Here is a 25,396-nt window from a genome sequence, read left to right as displayed (position 1 = left end):
TATAAATATTCTCACTCATTCCTATTTCCACGTTTGAATATTCTCAGTCTGTGTGTAGGTACATTTGTCAGCTTTGACTTAAATTTGTATTAAAGCCTTTCAAGAAATAGAGTTGTTCTATTAGTAATGGCAATTTAATTAAGGGGGCGTATTAAAATGAAATACAATTAGATAATCTTTTTTCTCCATTTACATAATCAACATGTATTTTTTAATCATTGGGTTTTAAGTTTAAGTTCGAAAACATGCATTTTTATTTCTTTACCTCATACATCACTTTAAGCCAGTATCAATAGCTTGGCTGTCATCATTCATGCACAAATCAAGCCTTGAATATATTTCTGGCTTCAAAAACATGACTATCAACATGCCCCCTCATTAGGTTTTACTGCCCCCCCAAGCAAAGCAGTCCAGAACCGGGGCTGGTTCTGATCTTCACGTTATCAAGATAAGACCAAAGCATTACGAGAGCCCAAACAGACAAAAAGGATGGTGGTTAAAAGCACTGGCAAAGGACAGCAAGAAGTGCTGGACCAGCAATAAATACCAAATAATGCTCTTATATAATCCAGCTAGAACAAAGCAGCAAACATGCTTCAATATCTAACAGACAGCAAGTAAAATTTGGCAGCAGTATTATTATTATAATAAAGAGAAACGTCAGATGAAGAAGAAACAGAAAAGAAAGCTTGATGCTGCAACCTTGCTGGTCAAACATCTGAACAATTAACCTACTGTCTGTAATTAGATTGTTATAATTACTTACTCTTCAAGGACGATACTTGGAGACAAGAGCTGTGACTTGATAGCTCCAAGGTAATTCATGTCAATCACCATCACAGTTAAGGTTACTCATTTTCTAAGAAATTATTCAGCTTAGAATAGAATAGAATGTGTATCTAGACTAGGGATGCACAGATCCCACATAAACCCAGGAATGTATCTGTACTTTCTGAAAGCACCCAAAAGCTTATTCAAAGTCTACTAAAGACAAACTAGTAAGCATAGTACTGATGTGCTATACCCACTGATGCAGAACAAGGGGTAATTTATTTCTTTCTTTATTAGGGTTTTAACGTCATGACAGGACAGGTTGTTACTGGTTACACAAGATTCATCAGTTCAAGTTTAATGTCAAACACAGTCATGAACAATTTTGTATCTCCAATTCACCTCACTTGCACGTATTTGGACTGTGGGAGGAAACCCAAGCAGGCACGGGGAGAACATGCAAACTCCACACAGAAAGGCCCCGGATCGCTCCACCTGGGAACTGAACCCAGGACCTTCTTGCTGTGAGGCAACAGTGCTGCCTACTGAGACACTATGCCACCCAATCAAAGGTTACAAAATGCTAGCCCAAGTACCCAGACATGTAGTATGTGTCGGGTTATCAGTGTGTTATTGGTACGTGCCCAGCGGACAAATCCTGACTTTATTTTTATTGGCCTTTCCTGCTTAGCATTGGTTTCAGTATGTGTTTTATTAGAAAGAACTTAATAATAAATATAATTAAGTTGGTTCTTGGATTTCTTGGACTTCTATACAGCATAGAAAATAAAACACTTGAAAGCAGTAACTGGAAATTGAAAATGTGGATTGGTCTGTATGAGCACCTAAAGAACTTACAGTTGTGACTGAATACAATCCAAGCAACTGAGCGTTAAGGGCTTTGCTCAGGGGACCTTCCAACAGTGGCAGCTGCCCAAATTCACAAAGCATGTGTTTTAAAAGAAACCAACTACTGTATTCCAAAATGTTCTGAAATGTGGGATCAGTGCATCCCTACCTTACTTGTACTAGCCTTTATTATGAACTAAAGCATTAAGAAAGATCTTAAAAAAACAAAAATCATGTTAATCCTCAGTATAAATATAAATATAATTAAAGTAACATTGTATAATTAAAGTAACAACTGTGTTGAACAAATTACCCTCCTATTATACAACAATCTACATTTCCCACCTCAGTGACATGAACCCTTTCGTCTGTCTGGCCTTCAGTGGGCCTTTTTATGCCGACCACCTGGCACGTGCTGCCATCAAGTGCCACTTTACGCCAGGTCTGACGGTTGGCAGCAAGCCAACCCCGCTCCTGCCCATCCATATAGCATACACTCGCTCTCTCAGCAAGGGGGTCGAAGGTTGCATGGTTAAGAAAGGGGCGAATGGTAACTAAGCTAGATCGGACAGGTCTGCTTCGACTGAGGATGAGAGACTGCAGTCTCTTTAAATCGTTGTACCTTTTTACAGTGGGCAGAGTGCAAGAACTGAACTGGGCTAAATAAAGAAATAAGACAGCTACTTCTTTTCTGGCACAAACATTCTTTACCAGACGTGATGCCAATGAGGAAGTAAATAATAATTTAGGGGAAACTGTAAACCTTGTTAGGAACAGCCAGTTTACAAGTACAGATTAAAAAAAAAGAAGCCTTATCAGCCTTATCATATTTAAAAGCTGTTACCTGGTTTTCAGTTTGTTGTCTACTAGACTATAGTTGGTATTAAATCCTGATGGATTCTAAGCCACTATTATGTTCTATGAGCACTCATGCTTTTATACGGAATAAACCACCTCTTTGTTTCTACACTCACTGTCCCCATTTTATCAGCGCCACTTACCATATAGAAGCACTTTGTAGTTCTACAATTACTGACTGTAGTCCATCTGTTTGTCTGCATGCTTTGTTAGTCCCCTTTCATGCAGGACCACTACAGAGTAGGTATTATTTGGGTGGTGAATCATTCTCAGCACTGCAGTGACACTGACATGGTGCTGGTGTGTTAGTGTGTGTTGTGCTGGTATGAGTGGATCAGACACAGCAGCGCTGATGGAGTTTTTAAACACCTCACTGTCACTGCTGGACTGAGAATAGTCCACCAACCAAAAATAACCAGCCAACAGCGCTTCATGGGCAGCGTCCTGTGACCACTGATGAAGGTCTAGAAGATGACCAACTCAAACAGCAGCAATAGATGAGCGATCGACATCTACAAGGTGGACCAACTAGGTAGGAGTGTCTAATAGAGTGGACAGTGAGTGGACACTGTATTTAAAAACTCCAGCAGCGCTGCTGTGCCTGATCCACTCATGCTAGCACAACACACACTAAAACACAACCACTATGTCAGTGTCACTGCAGTGCTGAGAATGATCCACCACCTAAATAATGCCTACTCTGTGGGGGTCCTGTAGGGGTCTTGACCATTGAAGAACAGGGTGAAAGCAGGCTACAAAGATATGTAGAGAAATAAATGGACTACAGTCAGTAATTGTAGAACTTTAAAGTGCTTTTATATGGTAAATGGAGCTGATAACATGGGCAGTGAGTTTAGAAACAAGGAAGTGGTTTTAATGTTATGGCTGATCGGTGTATATGTAAGGTTTTGTACCAATGCTAGAGTGATCAGAGGGCGCTAATAACTCACTTCATCTATTTTTTATTTTATTATTTTACTTTTATAGGATTTTTACGCCATGTTTTTACACACTTTGGTTCCATTCATGACAGGACAGGTAATTACTAGTTCCACAAGATTCATCAGTTCAAGTTTTTAATGTTAAACACAGTCACGGACAATTTTGTATCTCTGATTCACCTCACTTGCATGTCTTTGGCCTGTGGGAGGAAACCGGAGGTCCCGGAGGAAACCCACACAGAACGGGGAGAACATGTAAACTCCACATAGAAAGGACCCAGACCAGAATCGAACCCAGGACCTTTTTTGCTGTGAGGCAACCGTGCTACCCACTGAGCCGCCGTGCCGCCCAATGTCTCTTTAAACGTTTAATATCAACAGCTTTCGTATATGTAACGCTTGGTACCAATGCTAAAGGGTGACCAGAGGGCATCACTTTATCTAATTTATACATAGCCTTAAATTCAGTTATGGTAACTTTTGAGCTTTCTACCATACCACAAAGTAACAACTACGAGTGCACACATGAATAATGCACAGAAAGTTTTCCTTACTATTCCTGCTAAATAGCTCGAGCAGCTTAAGTTGTTGTCATAGCAACAAAATGCTGTAATTAAACTAATTTAAGAGCAAAGAAGTGCACTGTTGTGGAGTAGAATGTTTGCTGAATAGACACCAGTATCTGGTAGGAAGATGTTTTTCTAAGGACGGGTACAAAGCTGCACAGTCTCACAAAAGAAAGACATTTGCTGTTCTTTACCCCAAACAGACAATATTAGGAAGGCTGGCTGCTAGGGGACTGACTTAAGTTCAGTGACTCCTGTCTGAAATATCAGTGTTAAATTTCGGTTTGGGAAAAAGGGATCATGGGTATGTCTATTCAAACCTACATGTTTGCAAAATTTACACTACAAGGACCACAAGCACCACCTACTTTTACAATTACAGGTTCTGCTTTTAATCCCCACCTAACAATACCCTAAATAAAAACCTAAGATAAAATAGGCAGACGACGATGGCGTGTAAGAGAAGTGCATGGGTCACATGATCGTTATGCATGTTAATTTGGGTGAAATTGACATGGCATCCATGTGTATGATGAAAACAGGCCACACACTCATATAAACTGGAGAACTCTAGCTGGCATTGATCCTTAATGAAAGGGAATGCTTGTGCTCTTTTATGTGAGAGCAGGCATGGCAGGCTTCCACTGGCTGCATGCTGAGTAGGTGGAGCAAAGGCAGGGTCAAAACTGTGGTGTCATAGAAGACGGGGCCCTCTTTGACCCCCCCGGTGGTGAGGTGAGGAGGTGCACTCTCACATACCTTCCTGTGCAAGTGCGGCAGTGCTGGTGGTGGGAGCAGCAGGGCTGGTATGCTGCCGGCCCACTATTGGACAGAGAGGCGTTCAGTTGCAAAGAGCTACAGAAAATGTACACCTCTGAGAGAAAGTAACCTACGGTAGTCTTCAGAAGGTTAAAAAACAACCTCATTCTTGTTTATATAATGCAATATATTAGGACTGACAAAAAGCATCAATGTGTTAACAAAGATTAAAAATAATAATCAACATAAAACTAGTAATCCCAACATAAATCACTTCTTAATACTGAAAAATCCATCTGTGTTTCAGGCATAAAAATCACTGATAACAATAAAACGTATATTTTAATATACAAGCATTTGAAACCTGTGTACTTAAGATTCTCAGAACATCTAGTGTCCGACTTTATACCTGAAACTACACTGTAGAATTGGTTTTTAGCACATCTACAGGACAGGAATAAGACACGATGGCATTGTTAACCTTACCTGTTTATGAGAAAACAACAACAGAGACCCACCTGAGAAGTTCCTGGAAACCAGCATAGTGGTCAGGATAGCTCCCTGAATGGAGAGAGAGAGAGAGAGAGAGAGAGAGAGAGAGAGAGAGAGAGAGAGAGAGAGAGAGAGAGAGAGAGATATGTACAGCACTCTACCTTCGTTGTCGAACTGCTAAAACGTGCAGGCATTAGTAAATCAGATATGAGCTTTAGTTGAATTCTATTTGTATGTTAATAATCTGATTAACAACTATATAAACAAAACAAAGCAAATATAACTACATTTCTATTAATGAAACGGAAGGAATGTATTAATTAATCAATATTTATTTATTAGGATTTTACCATCATGTTTTACACTTTGGTTACATTCATGACTACGCTAGTTACTCATTACACAAGATTCATCAGTTCACAAGATTAACGTCAAACACAGTCATGGACAATTTTGTATCTCCAATTCACCTCACTTGCAAGTCTTTGGACTGTGGGAGGAAACCAGAGCTCCCGGAGAAAACCCACACAGACACAGGGAGAACATGCAAACTCCACACAGAATGGACCAGGACCGCTCCGCCTGCGAATCAAACCCAGGACCTTTTTGCTGTGAGGTGACAGTGCTACCCACCAAGCCATTAAGCCATTAAATGAGCCAGTAATTTGCAATGTTAATGTTATGTGGATCTTCTATTCAATAACTCTTTTATATATTTGGTTTACAGTGACATAGGGTCTGCCTGAAAGCCTAGTGAGCTGCCTTGTTGCCTACTGCCTACCTAGGCAGCTGCCTGAGTAGAGAGGATTCTAATAAGACATCGACTTATAAGGTAGATTTTTTTAGATGCACTACTTAGACAGTGATTACGGCGATCACGTCACTGCAGTTTTGCTTACTAAGCTAACACAGTTAGCCTCATGCCATTCAAATCAATGGGCTGAGGTGGCACAATCCGCTAGCATGCCAGCTAAAATCTCTCTCTGTGTACTAAAAATGTTTAAATTGTGACTGACAAGCCCGAATTGGCAAATGACACTTGTGCACCTTTACACAAATTAATAATCAATGAGAATTTATTTACATTTTAAAAAAACTCCGGTTGTTGCTCCACATTCATCCACAATATTTGTACTTGTCTGTGAGAAGAGTTGTGCCACACTGAATGTTAGGATTGCCTTTAGAAAGCATCAGCTGCCGGCTTGTTATTCAGTCAAATTATAGTTTTAAAATAAGGCATCTTAATAGGTAGCATTTTAAGGTACCTAAGAATTCAGACAGCATTCTTCTCACGAGCGCATAAGATGATGTAAAATGCGCCTATGTAGAGAGCTCACTAGGTTTTCAGACAGACCCTATAACATGCACGTAAAGTCCAGATTAGGCTAGAACACGGTTGCAAGCAGGCTGGTGAAATTATTGCATGAATCAGCCAATAATTAAAAAAAAAAACAATGATCAAAAACCAACTGTACCTTTAGTTTTCGCCGAGCATTGAACTTGCGCAGACACTCCACGGTCTCCTGTCGATGCATCATGGATGCCACTGTAGATCGTTGCTGAAAATATAAAATGGTAGGAAAAATTGACAGTAAATCAAAATGCACCCCCTATCAGCCCCAAACCAACCACTATAAGAAAATGAGACCAGTGATGCCACAGTGTCTGTATCATGAAGAAGGAGAGCTTAACTACCATGAATCAATATGGCAGAACAAGCTAAAAGGTGAAAGATTTCTCAGTGAAAAGAGCATCAGGGGAATGAAATTGGATTCTTTCCATGCTGGACACAAAACCTTTGGCATCACATGTGCAGTTTGTCTCTTATTAATGGTTTAGGGGGTTTAGTCTTCAAACCCTGGATCCGAGGAGTAGTGGGTTAGCGTAATTTACCACTGTGCGACCACTTAACATTTTGGGCTTTATGTCTGGGTAAATGTCAAACAACTTGACAGTACTGCTTAGACTATGACAACATATTTTTTGAGTCAGGTTTCAGATGCATAAAACTCCAAAACTTATATAAAGGATATAAAATAAAGGATTGTAATTGCTTTAATAGATTTCTACAACCTGTGGCTTTTTTCTAATTAAATACCTTGTCAACAGTTACTCACACAAACCCATGGGTGCTTGAGGGCCTGCTCAGCGGTGATCCTCTTAGCTGGGTTAATAGTCAGCATCTGGTTGATGAGGTTCTTGGCCTCAGGGGTGACAGTGTCCCACTCGGGAGAAGGAAACTAAAGTGTTTTGGGTAAAAACAGGCATAGCAATAAATAAATACTTAATATTCCTAGGGTTAATAGTGCAAGTGCTTTTTAAACAGAAATATACAGGCTGAAAAATCACCTGACCCAGAGGCTAATCTAATTAAGAGTATTGCAGGTAGATATGGGGACATGCTGCGTCGCTGTCATTTATTTCTATCCTAACTATTGGACATGCTACTGCCACGGCCGGTGTTCTAATCGTGTTACTAGGGCATATTAGTGCTTCCTCGAAACACAAGCTATTAAATAAGAGAACATTGGCAGCAATCAGTCGGTAATACTGATGTTGAATGTTCTCATAAACGAACAAACATCACTATGTAAATGTGGCTGGTTTTCAAGGGAACAACCTGAGGTAAGCAGCAGCATAAAAGTATCCAAAACATACACTTATCAGCCATAACATTAAAACCACCTCCTTGTTTCTACACTCACTGTCCATTTTATCAGCTCCACTTACCATATAGAAGCACTGTGCGCATCTGTTACTCTGCATACTTTTTTAGCCTGCTTTCACCCTGTTCTTCAATGGTCAGGACCCCCACAGGACCACCACAGAGCAGGTATTATTTAGGTGGTGGATCATTCTCAGCACTGCAGTGACAATGACATGGTGGTGGTGTGTTAGTGTGTGTTGTGCTGGTATGAGTGGATCAGACACAGCAGCGCTGCTGGAGTTTTTAAATACCGTGTCCACTCACTGTCCACTCTATTAGACACTCCTACCTTGTTGGTTCACCTTGTAGATGTAAAGTCAGAGACGATCGCTCATCTATTGCTGCTGTTTGAGTTGGTCATCTTCTAGACCTTCATCAGTGGTCACAGGACGCTGCCCACCGGGCACTGTTGGCTAGATATAATTTTGGTTGGTGGACTATTCTCAGTCCAGCAGTGCTGTGTCTTATCCACTCATACCAGCACAACACACACTGACACACCACCACCATGTCATTGTCACTGCAGTGCTGAGAATGATCCACCACCTAAATAATACCTGCTCTGTGGTGGTCCTGTGGGGGTCCTGACCATTGAAGAACAGCATGAAAGCAGGCTAAAAAAGTATGCAGGGTAACAGATGGACTACAGTCAGTAATTGTAGAACTACAAAGTGCTTCTATATGGCAAGTGGAGCTGATAAAATGGACAGTGAGTGTAGAAAGAAGGAGGTGGTTTTAATGTTATGGCTGATCAGTGTATATTAAACATTTCATGTATGATCCTTGTTTGATAATGCTTTGGCAATATTGTAACTGAATATGGTCATGGCAATAAGGTCAAATTGAAATAAAATGAAATGAATTGAGATAGAGAGAAAGTGTAGCTGCTCTCAGTGTAAATTAACCTTCAGCTGTTGGAAATTAATTAAATGAGCTTTTTTAACAAACAGCAATAAAGGAACAATGACTTCTTTGTCAGTTATCATTGCTATCCATAGTTCAAACAGACTAAAATATGGCTACAAAAAAAAACAATATTTACACAGATATGATTTATCACTTATACACTCCTGATCAAAATCTTAAGACCAGTTAAAAAATTGCAAGAATTTGCATTTTGCACTACTGGATCTTAAGAAGGTTCTAAGTAGAGCTTCACAATGCTAAAAGAAGAAATGGGCGCAAGAGACAAAAACTTTTGAGCAGGCAATTTATTGAAAACAACAATTTAACTGAAATAGGCTGTTCATCAGCTGATCAAAAGTTTAAGACCATAGCTCAAAAAACCCCGAAAACCCCCTCAAAACAGAAATCAAAGTGTCAAAAAAAGGACTCAGTAATGAGTAGCTCCACCATTCTTGTTGATCACTTCAAACAATCGTTTAGGCATGCTTGATGCAAGTGTTTTCAGGAGGCTAGTGGGAACGTTGCTCCAAGTGTTGAAGATGGCTTCACAAAGGGCATCCACTGTCTGGAACTGATGTCCATTTTTGTAAACTTCCCTTGCCATCCATCCCCAAATGTTCTCATTCAGATTTAGATCAGGGGAACACGCAGGATGGTCCAAAAAAGTGGGCCCTCAGTCATGAGGGATGCCCGCTGCAACATCTCCACAAAGCCATCTGCTGTTTGATGCCCCTGCACAACCTGAAGCTGCATTGTTCCATTGAAGGAAAAAGCACCCCAAATCATGATGGCGTCCCCCCACTGTGCCGCGTAGAAAACATCTCAGGTGGGATCTCCTTGTCATGCCAGTAACGTTGGAAGCCATCAGGACCGTCAAGGTAAAATTTTTTCTCATCAGAGAATAAAACTTTCTTCCACCTTTCAATGTCCCATGTTTGGGGCTCCCTTGCAAAGTCTAAACGGGCAATTTTGTGGCGTTGAAGAAGACGTGGCCTTTGAAGACGTTTTTTGTTTCTGAAGCCCTTCCCAGAGCGGTAGAGAGAACAGAGTGGCGACACTCCCATAGGGAACCGTTGGAAAGGGGGCGGGACATTTTTTCTGCCCAGCTTCCGGGTTGTGGAGCTCTGTATAGTTCCAAACAACCCATAGAGCCCCATTCATTTCCACTACTTATCAAACATTTTTAGCTGTATGTTGCTTTGTTTTAAAAAAATTATGAATTTAATGTCATTAATATACTTAATACTGTTATTGTTTAGCATTTGCTCAGCACTAAATGTTACATGTTTATCTTAATTAATAGGTATAACCCAATTTAGCTTAGTCAGTTAAGCTTAATTAATGACACACGAGTCTTTTCACCTAAAATGAGTTGATTAATCAAGAGTCTTGTTACAGAAATGATCATAAAACATTAGAACCACAATAAATCATTATACTTTTACTTTCATACTTAAGTACATTTGAAGGTAAATTTAGTTTAGTACTTTAGTGGAGGTAAAGAGTATTTTTACTTTTACTACTACTTTTACTGGAGTAATATGTTACCTTGGATATCTCTACTTTAACTCAACTACATGGTTTGTCTACCTTGTCCACCACTTACATTAGACAAAATGAACTAGTGCACATTCATAATGAATTCATTAATGTATTACATGTAGGAATCAATTATTAATCACTCATGAAATAAGAGATGAATGAATGCTTTTTCATGTACCTGCACTATAATGTTTTTGGTACGGTAATGTGTTTATCAATCTGTTCATTCAGTGCAGGTAAACCTTATGAATCCAGCACATGACTTAGTGTTTAGCAAAAATGATTATTATTATGAATCCTCAGGAAAGTGAAGGGAGATTAGTTTATGCAAAAAACAAAACATAAAAAACTTTAATGTCTATACTGTATATTGTCTCTACTACTTAAGGATATCGCATTATGTAATGTATGCTAATATAATGTACTGTGTGTTAACAAGAACGACCTATTAACAAGTCATTATAAACATCAATCTTCCACTTTATATACCAAATTGACATTAAAGCAGATGCAGTAAATGTAAACGCAGTTGAAAATACCCAGAAATTGTACAAATGTTTATTATTTGCCGTTTAATATTTCATTTACTGCTGCCTGTCCCATTTGAGAACATGACAGCGCCGGGTTTGTTTGGAACTATTGAGGGTTACATGAACCACGTGACCGCGTAGCGGCGAGATCAAGGAGTGTCGCAACTCTCTCTATCTACGGCTCTGGCCCTTCCCTCGCAGATGCCGTCTGATGGTTATTGAGCTGCAGTCAGCACCAGTAATGGCCTTAATTTGGGTCGAGGATTGTCCCGTGTCTTGACGGACAGCCAATCGGATCCTGCGGCTCAGCGCTGGTGAAATGTTTTTGGGTCTACCACTTGACTTTTTTGTTCCATAACCCAAAGGGTCTTTTAATAAATGCAAAATGACTGTCTTACTGCATCCAATCTCAGCAGCGATGGCACGTTGTGAGAGGCCTTGCTTATGAAGCTCAACAATCCTACCACGTTCAAAGTCAGTGAGCTTTTTTACTTTTGCCATCAGGAGGTCTTGACAGTGTAAATACTTGACAGAAAATGTCATGGAATCCAAATTTCTGCGCACATTTTGGCTTTTAAAGGCTGTGGTCTTAAACTTTTGATCAGCTGAAAAAAGCATGTTTGAGTGTAAATGCAGTTTTCAATAAATTGGCTGCTTAAAAGTTTTTGTCTCTTGCACCCATTTCTTCTTTTAGCATTGTGAAGCTCTACTTGGAACCTTCTTAAGATCCAATAGTGCAAAATGCAAATTCTTGCAATTTTTTTAACTGGTCTTAAGATTTTGATCAGGAGTGTATTCTTCAAAAGCCAAAGATCAGCTGAGCAGGGTGAAAAGTAAAAATTCTAATGTGTATTGGTACATTTGGTGTCTACATACAACTATTACTTTTTCATATATTCTGTTTCATTGGCTAGTCAACAAAAACCTACATTAAAAGTAACATAAAAAATTTGCAAGCTACACACTATTCAGTTTTGGAACACACACGCACATGCACTGCCCACTGCAAAGTGGCACCCAGCTCTGCTCGGCAAGTCACCTCACTGCAATGCGTCAGGGATGGCATGACAGGATCAATAGCACCAGCACAGCTCTAATTTGCACCCAATCAAAAATTTAGCAGTCCAAAAATAAACACAGACCCAGAGGAAAATGGTACGTATAGTTTAAACCATGCGTGCCTGAAATATTTCCGACATGTAAGACATGTATTTACACCGGGTTTTTCATGTGTGTTGACAGGTGTTATAGGTAGCACACAAGTGACTTCCTAGCTGCATTCAAAGTCACAGTCTATATGTTGCATGGTGTATAACTATACTATTACCAGTGCACCAAATACTGTTCTAATATATGCTGTTTGAGTTTGATTGCAGCCTAGCAGGTTACTGTTCTCATTCACAATTAAGCCAAAAGTTTCTCCAAACTCATCTTAATAAAGTCTGGCTCTGTGACACTAATGAATGAGTGAACTGTGCTTTTCAAAATCACCCAAACATTATCATACATACATAAATATAATAAAGGAAACCAACCTAACTCTCTCAGAATGGAAGTACAAAAATGTACCCTTCTATAGGTTGGTGCACTAAAGGATAAGTATTTTGTACCATTGGTATGTTTTTCAATAGGAAGGTATACACAATAATTAAAGATGTAATATGTAAGAGTGCATAATATACCTTTAAAACAATGAACAAATGTACTCTCCTTGAGTGGAAAGTTTAAAAACAATACACTATATTAACAGTGTTGACGGTTTACTCACATGCAGTTTTAAATAATACCTGTTTTAATTCAAAACAAGAAAGCTCTGGCAGTGACCATCATTAGGAGACGCCAAAAGAAAAAAAAGAAACCCATTTCTTCTGCAATCACAAGGCTGAATAAATGTCATTAAAGATCTACAAAGCCAAAACAAGCGACTCCAGGATTAGTAAATGTGGGATTGCAAACCCAGCTTCCCTGTTTCACAGCTTACTATTCGCCATGCCAGAATTATTTAAAGTAAAATAAAACATTTCTGGGCTTTGTGAAACTCTGAGAATCTCCGCTTTGTTTCCGTCTATGCAATTTCAATAATCTGTCTCATTGGCAGTGCACTGAAAGTCAGCAGCAAACTGGGTCAAAGTTCAATTACATTAAATTATGAGCAAAGTGGCAAGCTGTAAAAACCGAGCACCAAAGCGGTAAATCTGTAGGGTGCGCGACACTCAAGATAGCACAGCAGGAAGCAATGACACAGCCAACGCAAAAGTGGTGTTGCCACATATCATGTGAATAAGAGTACCAACCCAGCAACAAGAAAAGGTACATTTTAATACGTTTATTTTGAGACTGTGGAACCAAATGTTAATGTGATTAGAAAAATGTCTGGTATTACTAAAGTTCAGGAAACACCAGGAACTCCATAATTCACTAGGAACAAGCTGTACTCACGTCATAAGCTCCAGCTTTAATCTGCTGATACAGCTTATGCTGATCTTCATCCCAGAATGGCGGATAGCCCACGAGTAGAATATACAGGATCACTCCTTAAAAAAAATAAAAATAAAGGGGTGTAAGAGAGCAGAGCTGTAAGCTGTAATTTAGCACATGGCATTTGTTAGTAAGCAAAGCTTTCCTAGTTTATTTAGAAGGAAACGTAACTATACTTACTGTATTCGTAACACAAGTAAAAAAGTAGATCAACTCACCACAGGCCCAAATATCCACAGGTTTACCATAAGGATCCTTCCTCAGAACTTCTGGAGACAGGTAACCAGGAGTGCCAGCAAAACCTGTATATTAATGGGAAAAGATCAGTCAGATCAATCAGATATACACTGATCAGCCATAACATTAAAACCACCTCTTTGTTTCTACACACACTGTCCATTTTATCACTTACCATATAGAAGCACTTTGTAGTTCTACAATTACTGACTGTAGTCCATCTGTTTCTCTACATACCTTTTTAGCCTGCTTTTACCCTGTTCTTCAATGGTCAGGACCCCCACAGGACCACTGCAGAGTAGGTATTATTTAGGTGGGGGATGATTCTCAGCACTGCCGTGACAATGACATGGTGGTGATGTGTTAGTGTGTGTTGTGCTGGTATGAGTGGATCAGACACAGCAGCGCTGCTGGAGTTTTTAAATACCGTGTCCACTTACTGTCCACTCTTAGACACTCCTACCTAGTTGGTCCACCTTGTAGATGTGAAGTCAGAGACTCCATCAGCACTGCTGTGTCTTATCCACTCATACCAGCACAACATACACTAACACACCACCATCATGTCAGTGTCACTGCAGTTCTGAGAATCATCCACCACCTAAATAATACCTGCTCTGCAGTGGTCCTGTGGAAGTCCTGACCATTGAAGAACAGGGTGAAAGCAGGTTAAAAAGGTATGTAGAGAAATAGATGGACTACAGTAAGTAATTGTAGAACTACTAAGTGCTTCTCTCAGGGGTTTTTGTATCTGTTGGTCCTGGATTTTGTAAAGTTGCTTTGAGACAATGTATATTGTAAAAAGCGCTATATAAATAAAGTTGACTTGACTTGACTTGACTATATGGTAAGTGGAGCTGATACAATGGACAGTGAGTGTAGAAACAAGAAACATGTAGAAACATGGTCATAATGTTATGCCTCATCAGTGTAAATGATTAGGTAAATGACTTGTTTTATCCCTGCAAATGCCTGAAACAGTGATTAATATTGAACCCTAAGTATATTTTCTCCCTATACATTAAAATGTTTTTGGAGCATTTATTTTTATTTATTTTTTATTTTATTTTTTTTTTTACCCCTTTTTCTCCCCTTTTAGCACATCCAATTGTTCAATTAGCATCGTGCTTCCTCTCTGTCTATGACGAACACTGCCCAGACGGAGGTGATTGAAGCTAACCCGTATCCCCTCCGAAACACGAGCAGCAGCCAGATGCATCTTTGCCACCCACACATTGACGAGTTTGGCGCCACCTAGCGTTGCATGCGGAGAGACGCACCCTAAGGGCACCCTCTCCCATCTCTGTGTAAGCGCCTCCATCCTCTCCCATCTCTGTGTAAGCGCCTCCAATCAGCCGGCAGAGAACGCAATCGCATTCTGACAGAGAGAGACCCACATCCGGTTCTTTGTCCCACCCCCCACATGAGCAACCGGCCAATCGTTGCTCATATAGCCACTCAGCTTCGAACCGGTAAAGCAAGGCTGGATTCGATACCACGCTCTCAGAATCCAGCCCTGGTTGCAGCGCGTTTCTTTTTACCGCTGCGCCACCTGAGCGGCTTTGGAGCATTTATTAAAGGAATTTTACCCCCTTTTCTCCAAATTTAGAGTAGCCAATCCGCTGCTGGGAGGGTGTATATTTGCCTTACTCAACCATACTTTGGTGAATTTGCGCGTGAGATCGACTTCGCGTACAGAGAGCCACGCCCCCGATCTCTGCACTCCTCCACTTTCTGTACACAGCATTGGTAACTGTAGCAAATATTAATATGCATAAGTCACCCTTATTGAACATTATTGCGCTTAATTCCTTTGATGCCATTTATTAACAATGCTTTTGATTTTCTAGCCACTGTTGGTTCTGAAATGCTGAATGAAGTGTAGGAATTTTTTTTAGTAACAGTTCTTTTCTCCAAAAAGTTTTTGGCTACATGAATGGACCAGAATGACCCAGCCATCAGCAGGATCTCTGTTAATACAGTGCTGGCAGAGCTCCTGAGGAATGTGCCGAGGCTCTGAGAAGCTGTGGGATTATAAGGCACTGCTGGAACTAAGCCAAAGAGCTGTACTTTACTAATATATTACATTGATCCATGATCCAATTTAGCAGCTATAAAGGATCTGATTGAACGTACAGGTGAAAGCATGCATCACACAATCTCATAAGTCACTTTTTGACTCAGCAGTGACCAGGGGGGTTGAGACAGCTTTATAGCTGCTTTTCAACAAGCTTTCAAAGCCTTTGGATAGCCTGTTGGTGCTTTAGAGTAAAGGGATCACAGTATTTTGAAAAAGTCACGTCACTCTGTAAAACACTAGCTGAGTTTAAATCCAAACCGATCAATTTTTTTCCCTTATATTTTTCCTCTATCACCCAATCTAGTCATTTCCAATTCCCGATTGTGAATCCATTGCCTTTTGCACAACCCGCAATCAGATCAATTCGAGCTGGATCACCACACGTCCCCTCTGACATGTGTCCAGTCTGCGATTCCTTCTCATCACCTGCCAGTGTTTGCTTTCCACACAGAGCCGTATCGCATATGGAAAGTCATGCTAAACTCCATGTGACCCCCCTTTCCCACAGAGGGGACCAGACAAGTCCAAAAATCTGCATATCGCAGCTGTTGTGGGAAGAGACATCACAGGAAGAGACCTCATCAAAACTTTCCTTCCTCAAACATGGGCAATTGGGCTAGTGTCGATGCTCGGCCTGGTCGGTGGATCTGCTGTCATTAGGACGTGCATGTTCGAAGACGCAGAGCTGTTCTGTGCAGACCTTTCTTATTACCGCAACATGCTGGATGACCAAAGTTCATTTTCCATTTCTTTATTATTTGCACAACACAGGCTTATCTGAGGATGAGGAAGGCTGCAGGCTAAGATGGGCTCCTCAGACAAGTGTGAAGGATATTTCTAGAGTCTCAGCATGACCATGCTGCTCTCTCCATATCACTTCACCGATGGAGCGTCATGTCCAGACAGTCATAGAGGATAGTAGAAGTGGCATAGAAGATTCTACACCAGCCGGTCTTCTCTCCCTCACATACAACAACTGGCCAGTTTTGTCAGTTGAGGGCCCAGCCAGGCCTGTAGAACTGTAGCGCAGAGACTAGAACTGGAAAGTCGAGCCTCAGTGGCGGTATGCTGCACTACCTAAACCTAGGCTTTATTAATCAGTTTAGAAAGGTTTATAAAACTTCTGTCTTTCCTGTCCAGTCTTATGTATGTTATGGATGGAAAACCATATACAGTAATAGAGCAGCAAATATGAATAACGAGACAGGGGGGCAGAGGTTCATTTCCATAACATGACACATCTAAGGCATGTCAAAGGTCAAAACTGGTACATCAATATCGATGTTGCTATTTCTAGATACTATCTGGATTAAAATGAAAATGCTGAGTGCTACAGCTTTTTCAAATTACACTTCATAAACCAGCCTGAAATCCAGTGAGCTGTCTAAAACCCAGGGTGAAATGGACACACTTCTGCATCAGTTTTGACAGCTTGCTGCCTCATTCTCACATTTACTATGACCCACGAGGAATTAGGCTTTTCATTTTACACCAGAAATCATATTGTAGGATAGAAAAAAAGATTTGAAAAAGAGCTTTACTGTGAAGTATGGTGTGTCCAGAATAATTACATATAATGTATCTTACCAAACCATGCCTGCTGATCTCCCTGCACCTCTATAGCCAGTCCAAAGTCAGCGAGCTTTACTGCTGCGCCCTTCATCTTACTGGCCAACAGCAGGTTCTCAGGCTGCGCACACACACACACACACACACACTTAATATAAAAGCACTTTAAATAAGGAATGTTTATAGTTTACATGGTTTCAACTGTCTTCACATTATTATGTATGCAAATTATAATGAATACTGAATCAACACAAAAGGACCAAAGGTGGTACAGTGGGTAGCACTGTCGCCTTACAGCCAGAAGGTCCTGGGTTCGATTCCCAGGTGGAGTGATCCAGGTCCTTTCTGAGTGGAGTTTGTATGTTCTCCCCATGTCTGAGTGGGTTTCCTCTGGGAGCTCCGATTTCTTCCCAACAGTCCAAAGATGTGCAAGTGAGGTGAATTGGAGATACAAAATGGTCCATGACAGTGTTTGATATTAAAAACCTGAACTGATGAATCTTGTATAACCAGTAACTAACTACCTGTCCTGTCATGAATCTAACCAAAGTGTGTAAAACATGATGTTAAAATACTAATAAAATAAATAAATAAACAAAAGCACCAATCTTCCCACTATTGCCTAGTATTTCAAAATACTGGCTTGTCCATCAGGCAGATTCCAAAGCTGATGGGGTGTGGTAAATCAGGAGACCAGCACGCAAGAGTGACCACGTAAAAAGCAAAAAAAAAAAACACAAAAAAGATCTGTGTATTCTCTGAACCCAGGTGTCAGATACTTGTTTTCTACCAGTGGCTGTTGGCTCAGGGTTCAGAATATTTCTGCATTTTCTAACAGTGTTGTACCTGTTGGCTCAGGGTTCAGAATATTTCTGCATTTTCTAACCATGTTGTACCTGTTGGCTCAGGGTTCAGAATATTTCTGCATTTTCTAACAGTGTTGTACCTGTTGGCTCAGGGTTCAGAATATTTCTGCATTTTCTAACCATGTTGTACCTGTTGGCTCAGGGTTCAGAATATTTCTGCATTTTCTAACCGTGTTGTACCGGTTGGCTCAGGGTTCAGGGTATTTCTGCTTTTTCTTATCATTTCTAAAGCAGCTCCAATTAAATTTGTTGCAACTGCAAATCAAAATGCACATTTCAAATAGCAAAAATCCATATTCTGAATATAATATTAAACACTGCCTGCCTTTCCCGAACCATTCATGTCTTATTTTTATCTTGTAAACAACTTAAACTGGCTAAGTTGTTGTCATGGCAACAAAAGGAGACCATACTCTTCACCCTGGTGTCACCATTTCCCAGTGCCAGATGAGCAACACTTTGGTGCTCAGCAGCGAACCAATTCTGCTGGCCAAAACTAGCTCCTGGATTTAAAAAAAGCACAGAATTGTGTCAGATTAAGTTTAATCTATTTATTTATTTGTTAGGATTTTAATGTCATGTTTTACACACTTTGGTTACATTCATGACAGGACAGGTAATTACTGGTTCCACAAGATTCATCAGTTCAAGTTTTTAATGTCAAACAGTCACACAGTTTCTTATCTCCAATTCACCTCACTTGCACGTCTTCAGACTGTGGGAGGAAACCGGAGCTCCCGGAGGACACGGGGAGAACATGCAAACTCCACACAAGAGGGAACCGGACTGCTCCACCTGGGAATCAAACCCAGGACCTTCTTGCTGTGAGGTGACAGTGCTACCCACCGAGTCACCGTGCCGCCCACTAAAGTGTAATTAAATATATATATATATATATCTGTAAATGTACAGTGGTACCTTGTAAATCAACGTCCCCTAAACTTGAAATATTTGAAACATCATAGTGCAAATATGAGACAAATCTGCATTATAGCTGGGGGTACAGTGAGAATCACCTTTTCCAAGTTTAAAACACTTAACGTAAATAATAAAGCTTAACGTGGATTAATGTACTAAAAGAACGACTCAGAAACACTAAACTTAATTATTACTGCTCATAAGTTCTCTCGACGGATGAAATTCCTCACTCGTTGTTTTAGTACAATAAGTCTATATAAAACACTGAAATACAACTGAAAAACAGGTTAAAATCAATATAAAAATACAATGAAACTTGCTCTTTACCTTTATTTCGTTATTGTTTCCTTATGCTTCTTAATGTATAAGAAGCATAAACATAAACATATTAACTATTTTGTCACTATTCATGTGAATGCACCTTTACTGCAAGGAATACAGTATTAAGAAGCATAAAGAAACAATAAAGAAGTAAAGGTAAAGAGCAGATTTTATTGTATTTTTATATTGATTTTTAACTGTTTTTCAATTATATTTCTTTGTTTTGTATATTATATGTGTAATTTTCAGTGTATAAATGTCCAAAACAACCCCATTATTTAACATTAGCCTAAAATATATGCAGTTCCATGGGACCATACATCCTTATGGGGAAAAAATACCTTGAAACTCAATGCCTTTTAAACTCAACGCCAGTCCCAAACCAATTAACGTCGAGTTTCAAGGTACCACTGTATATTTATATTTTATATCTTTTAGTTTTGTGGTAGGTGCCAAATAAATCTTTGTCACTCATACTCCATGTCTGTTTAAGAGATTCTACACAACAGGTGTCATTCTTAATAAATTGGAAGTAAAACCCTGTACGGGAGTTTTATGTAGCTGAATCTAATCTATTGAAATATTTCTTGCTTTTTACCTAGAAAATAAGTCTAAAAAAGAAATCAGACAGACACAGACTCCAGGTTGTGAACATTATTTATGTGATAAAATAAAGATAAACTCTTTTGTCTTAAACCACTGCAGGCGTATATGCTTCCCCCTCTCACTAAAGCATGAAAGAAAAAGAGCAGTGAAATGGCTGATCTAACTCCATTACTGAACAGACTACAAATGAGTGACTCCTGGATACGTGGCTTTTCCTCCAATCTCTTTCAGCCTGAGGGGCTCAGCAACAGTTGTCATAGCACGTCTGTCACCATGGCAACCTAGGTTGCCAAACACCTCCGCTACTCTGCATTTGGCTCACATCGAGTGAAATGGGCAGTGCCCATGATAACAAATCCATAGTGCATACTGGCACCATAGATTTCACTGATACGGCACAGTTACACAGTTTCACTGCATCGAGGTCCTAAAACACAGTCGCACTTAACTTCTTATGACTCGCATTGATACAAAAGAAAACAAGGCTGTTATTAAGCCAACAGAGATTTGCACGTGGGCAGTGGTCTAAAAAAACCTCTAAGTAAATCAGTGCTGAATCTGTAACCCAAATTCCTCATTGAATGTAATGTAATGTAATGTAATGTAGGAACATGACAATACGCTGGTGTGTGAAGAAGATGCGAGAGAGTGTGACGCAGGACATCACCATGGACACACTCTAAAGTAGCCGGGTTGTGGTCCAAACGGTTGTCATGGAGATCGTTACTAACTCACCTTAAGGTCTCTGTGCACAATGTCATGCTGGTGAATATGACTGACGCTCTCTAGGATTTGACTGATGCACTGGCTATATAGGAGAGAGAAAAACAAACACAATAAGTGGAAACTAAGACATGAGGAGCTTACAGATGCTCACATTTGGATGCATTTATTTTTAACAGGTTCCAAATGTAAACTGTAAATCATTCATGAGCATATGCAGCATACAACACCTCTTACAACAACATTTAGCTACCAAACTTTAGTCAATGTTATTTTTGTCTTTTTACTTGTTACTAGCTTTGTAAAGCATTTAAAAAGTTAACCTCTTTATTTCATTCCATACTATGTGTCGAGTTTACTATAAGACCTTTAAAAACTCAATACAGAAGAGCTGGTGTTTCATTTGTTTAAACACATTATTTGAATAAATATCCGACGTTTTACAGATGTAAAAAGTATTTACTCTTTATACAGTAGGAAACTTATTATATTAAATAACTGAATTCAAGCTTTTATAATTCAGTCAGTTTTTATTAGATTTTTTTAATGGAATCATGCATCAATATAAAGCTGCTGTCAGAAGTCAAAAGATTTGTAAAATCTGGATTTAAATTTGGTAACTTCTTTTTAGCACAGTAAAGAAAACAGCTGGTCTTTGTCTCTAGATCAAAATAGAGACTCAGAAACTGCAATTTGCAGGCACAAAAATGCACAAATATTTGCAATACTTGCATTGCATTGTGTTCATACTGTTTTAAATAAAATAAAAAAATTAATAAAATTTCTGAATGCCCCTGTAAACAAGGCCGTCACAAACACACAGGGTGTGTGAGGTTGCGTTTCAAATCTTACTCTGCATAAACTGTAACCTTGTTGTCAGTTCAAATCAAGCATCAGCTCTTGGAAATCAGAAATTACCTTTACCAACTGTTATTTAAACAGTAACTTTTTGTCAATTGTCAGTTAACTAGTTCATCACTGACATCCCTAATAAGCGGCCAGACAAGTGTGCTCTCACCCAATCAGAAAATACACATAATAAACACTTGTGTTCAGGTTCAAGTTGGTTCCTTGAACCTGAACTTCCTCCCAAGTTGGTAGAAAATGGTTGGATTATATTCTGTCCCACTTGTAAGATATTGTGAATAAAATAATCACATATAAATTATGAAATGGATTATAATTGTATTCTACTCGATTTGTCTGATTTTCCATTTGACAAAAATAGTTTAAGGCTGACCCATAATTGTTGGAGGTAGAATATAGTGCAGAGCAGATGTTCATCTATCTTCAGTTGACCAAACAGATGGATAACTTAGTTAAAGCAATAAAGGAAATGAAATTAAAGCGACATTTGAGAGTGGAAGAACAGAAGAATAGAACAGGACGACACAGGCAACACAAAGCAAATATAAAACAGTAATGACAGAAAACCAAACATACCAAAAGACAAAAAAATGAACAAAAAGGCAAAACTAAACAAAGAGAAAACAAAGGGTGACTAAAAAAATACAAAAGAAGTGATAAGGCTGATCAAAAACTAAAAGTAAAGAAAATAATGCAAAAAAAAGTGAGCTCTATTCTACTACAAGCAGCAATTCTTTTTTGCCCAAATTTGGTTGAGGTTGGAGCCCAGCATTCCATTCCCAGGACAGCAAGAATTGCAGGGATTTTTTTTTTACAGTGTTTGTTATTCAGTCTTTACCAACACATTCGTTTCTAATCTGCTTTCTCCACTTAAATAATCATAATGCTGGGATCAGTAATTCTATGTAATATAGAATAAGTTTATGTCTGTAAGACTGAGGTGTCTGCATAAGTGTCATCAGAACATACACAGAGACATGAGGAGACACAAACATGACCATGTTTAGACTGCATGGAAGCCATTACATACAAGTGGGACTATTTCAGGATAAATGAATGGTATTTTAAAAACTTTCGAAGTATAATGTTATGAATAGTCGGTGTATATACAGTCAATATGCCTGTATGGGAATGGAGCTGTAAACAGGTTTTAAAGTCTAAAGTAAATTCAGGAGAAATTTCCTAGACAATAAACAAATTTAATCCTAATTTATAGCTTTTTGAGGCTACTGGGCATCTGTAATAAAATGCTCCACCACATATCAGCAGTGTTTTAAACCGTGCTGGTGTAATTACTATACATGTAGCACATTTTGATGCAGTTTCAAAGAGATCCAAAGCTGTGATGGAGATCACAATCAAAGGCTTGCCTGTGATCTCTATACTTTATTACATATGTTAAAAACCCTCTTAAATGTTTAAACCACACCCATTCCTAACTGGTAACAAATCAGATGCATTCAACCTTTTCCTGAAGGAAGGTCCTTTCTGTTTCTGTCTAGTAAAGAACATGTGCTAACCTTGACTCTGCCAGATTGCGAGGTGCTATAGGAAATCTTTAGATAGTGGGTGGAGAGCTGGCAAAGACCAAATTAGCAGAGAAAAAAACAATACTAATGATTACAGTAGTCTGTGTTGTAATATATAAATGTGGAATCAGCCAGCAATAATTTAAAGTCCATTTTCTTAAGGAAAACGAATCAGAGGAGCTCGAATTAGCAGCATGCGGACGGGTACAGCATCAGCAGATACTACAGCCTCATGAAACTGAAAATGAGGAGTAAAGAAAGAGATGGAATGATGAGGTGTAAGAAAGGACAGAATACATGACAGAAACAAACAAGGAGATAGGAGGATGGGAAATAGATGAGAACAAAAAGTGAAAGGCATATGTGTGTGTGTGTGTGTGTGTGTGTGTGAAAGCAAGAGAGAGAATGAGCTACCTGTTGATAAGTTATCCTAACAATTCATAATGGGAGTCATAATTTTTTACATTTTTACATTTTCTGCATTTAGCAGACGCTCTTATCCAGAGCGACTTACAGAAGTGCTTCCATAGTAAACATTTCATTTCTCAAGTTTTAGTAAACAACAGTCAAAGAACACGAATCTGCTGAAACCTGTTAGAACCAAAGTGTTTTTTTTTTGTTTTTTTTTGGAAATGGAAGAAAAATGTTAGTAAATAAGTACAAGTCAGCTTAAGTGGTTAGTAAAAAGGTGGGTTTTTAATTGTTTTTTAAAGACAGCAGGAGACTCAGATGCTCGGACAGACAGAGGAAGTTCGTTCCACCACTTGGGTGCTAGAACAGAGAACAGCCTTGATGCTCGTCTTCCTTTAGTCCTGGGTGAAGGATCAAGTCGAGCGAGACTAGTGGCTCGGAGGTTGCGTGGTACAGAGCGGGGTTTGATTAGACCACGAAGGTAGCTTCAGTGTTTTAAACTGAATGCGTGCAGCTACAGGAAGCCAGTGAAGAGAACGCAGCAGTGGGGTGATGTGGCAGTGTTTGGGCTGGTTAAAAACCAGACAGGCAGCTGCATTTTGAATGAGCTGCAAGGGTTTAATAGTGGACATGGGAGCTCCTGCCAGGAGGGGGACCATTAAAGAGCATTCTTGCTTTACTGTTAGGTCCTCTTACTCACTACGTGCTTTAAAACCCCAAAAATGTGTGTGCATATGTGTGTGTGTGTTTGTGTGTGTGCGTGCGCGCGTGCTAGTGAGTGAGTGAGTGAAACCCGCTTGCTGCAGGGTGCAGAGCAGTAACCACGGCAACAGTAAATTGGTGAATTGGAGTGCCCACCTCGCATCAGCTTCACTGTAATACTCTCTGGCAACAATGTCTTCAAACAGCTCGCCTCCAGTCACACTGCAGAGAGAGATAGAGAGATTTGAACTGCTAATGTTTCTTCTTATATTTTATTATCATTATTATTATTTTCTTTTTAATCTGTTTCTTAAGCCTATAGCTGAGCTTTGGCAATACAAGTGTCCATATTTGTCATGCCAGTAAAGCTACCTTTGAAATGAATGTGTGCGTGTGTGTGTGGGGTGGGGGGTTTGGGGGGTATTTTGAAGAAAACTACAGTAAAGTACATTTGGGGGTGATTTGGCCAGCAGCAGAGAGTTTTAGTTTATTCTCACTCGCTCACTCACTCACTCACACACACACACACACACACATACACACACACACACACACATACACATACACACACACACACAGTGATGCAGCAGTCACTTCTGGTTTGCACCAACATGCTGTGGTGATTCCCCCTCTACAGCTCATTTAGCTGACTACAAAGCAGTCACAGTGGAAAGGACAGCTGCACTGTGTGTTGTGTTTCACACACTGCACACAAATATGCAACAAAGCGTATTTTTTTACATTTCAAAACTTCCATTTAGCTGCTGGGAAAAAAACTTTTTTTACTCTTCTAAAAAGTGCACACTGTAAAGTTTAATTACTGATGTCATTACACTGTCATCTCTTTGTGATGGTTGGCTGCACAGATGCTTCAGCCTTTTCTAATACCCTCTGTCTGATGTCACTTGTAGCTGACAAGCTCCTGATAAAGCAATCCATGCTGTGATGTCAATTAAGTTTAATAAAACCAAAGTCACAAGATCATGCACAAAGTCACAAGATCATGTGCACTTTTTAGTCATTCATGTATATTCATTTTGAAAATCTGGACACAGTTTTAGTCAAATGTCATGTTTAACATGTTTATGACAATAATTTTAGTTCAGCTGAGCTTTTTATTTGTATTTATTTTTATTATCTTTTATGCATTTCACCCTCTTGTTCTCCA

General features: G+C 39.4%; 1 protein-coding gene across 15 annotated transcripts in view; it reads right to left on the bottom strand.

Moving 5' to 3' along the window:
• The window catches only part of camk2g1 (calcium/calmodulin-dependent protein kinase (CaM kinase) II gamma 1), a 142,082-nt gene that overhangs the window by 21,522 nt on the left and 95,164 nt on the right, over positions 1-25,396 (bottom strand). For 10 of the 15 annotated variants that reach the window (XM_063002976.1, XM_063002977.1, XM_063002982.1 and 7 more), the window contains exons 5-13: positions 24,385-24,450; positions 20,732-20,804; positions 17,304-17,406; positions 13,618-13,701; positions 13,361-13,455; positions 7,354-7,476; positions 6,712-6,795; positions 5,263-5,305; positions 4,745-4,807 (exon numbers count right to left, since the gene is read on the bottom strand). In XM_063002976.1, the coding sequence (XP_062859046.1) occupies positions 4,745-4,807; positions 5,263-5,305; positions 6,712-6,795; positions 7,354-7,476; positions 13,361-13,455; positions 13,618-13,701; positions 17,304-17,406; positions 20,732-20,804; positions 24,385-24,450 (734 nt within the window). The remainder of the gene's footprint in view (positions 1-4,744; positions 4,808-5,262; positions 5,306-6,711; positions 6,796-7,353; positions 7,477-13,360; positions 13,456-13,617; positions 13,702-17,303; positions 17,407-20,731; positions 20,805-24,384; positions 24,451-25,396) is intronic. The other 5 variants (XM_063002979.1, XM_063002985.1, XM_063002988.1 and 2 more) reach the window with 1 other exon arrangement.

The sequence above is a fragment of the Trichomycterus rosablanca genome, chromosome 10 (assembly GCF_030014385.1).
Source record: "Trichomycterus rosablanca isolate fTriRos1 chromosome 10, fTriRos1.hap1, whole genome shotgun sequence".
Taxonomy (NCBI): domain Eukaryota; kingdom Metazoa; phylum Chordata; class Actinopteri; order Siluriformes; family Trichomycteridae; genus Trichomycterus; species Trichomycterus rosablanca.
Note: the sequence above shows the minus strand (reverse complement) of the source record. Positions and strands in the feature narration are given on the sequence as shown.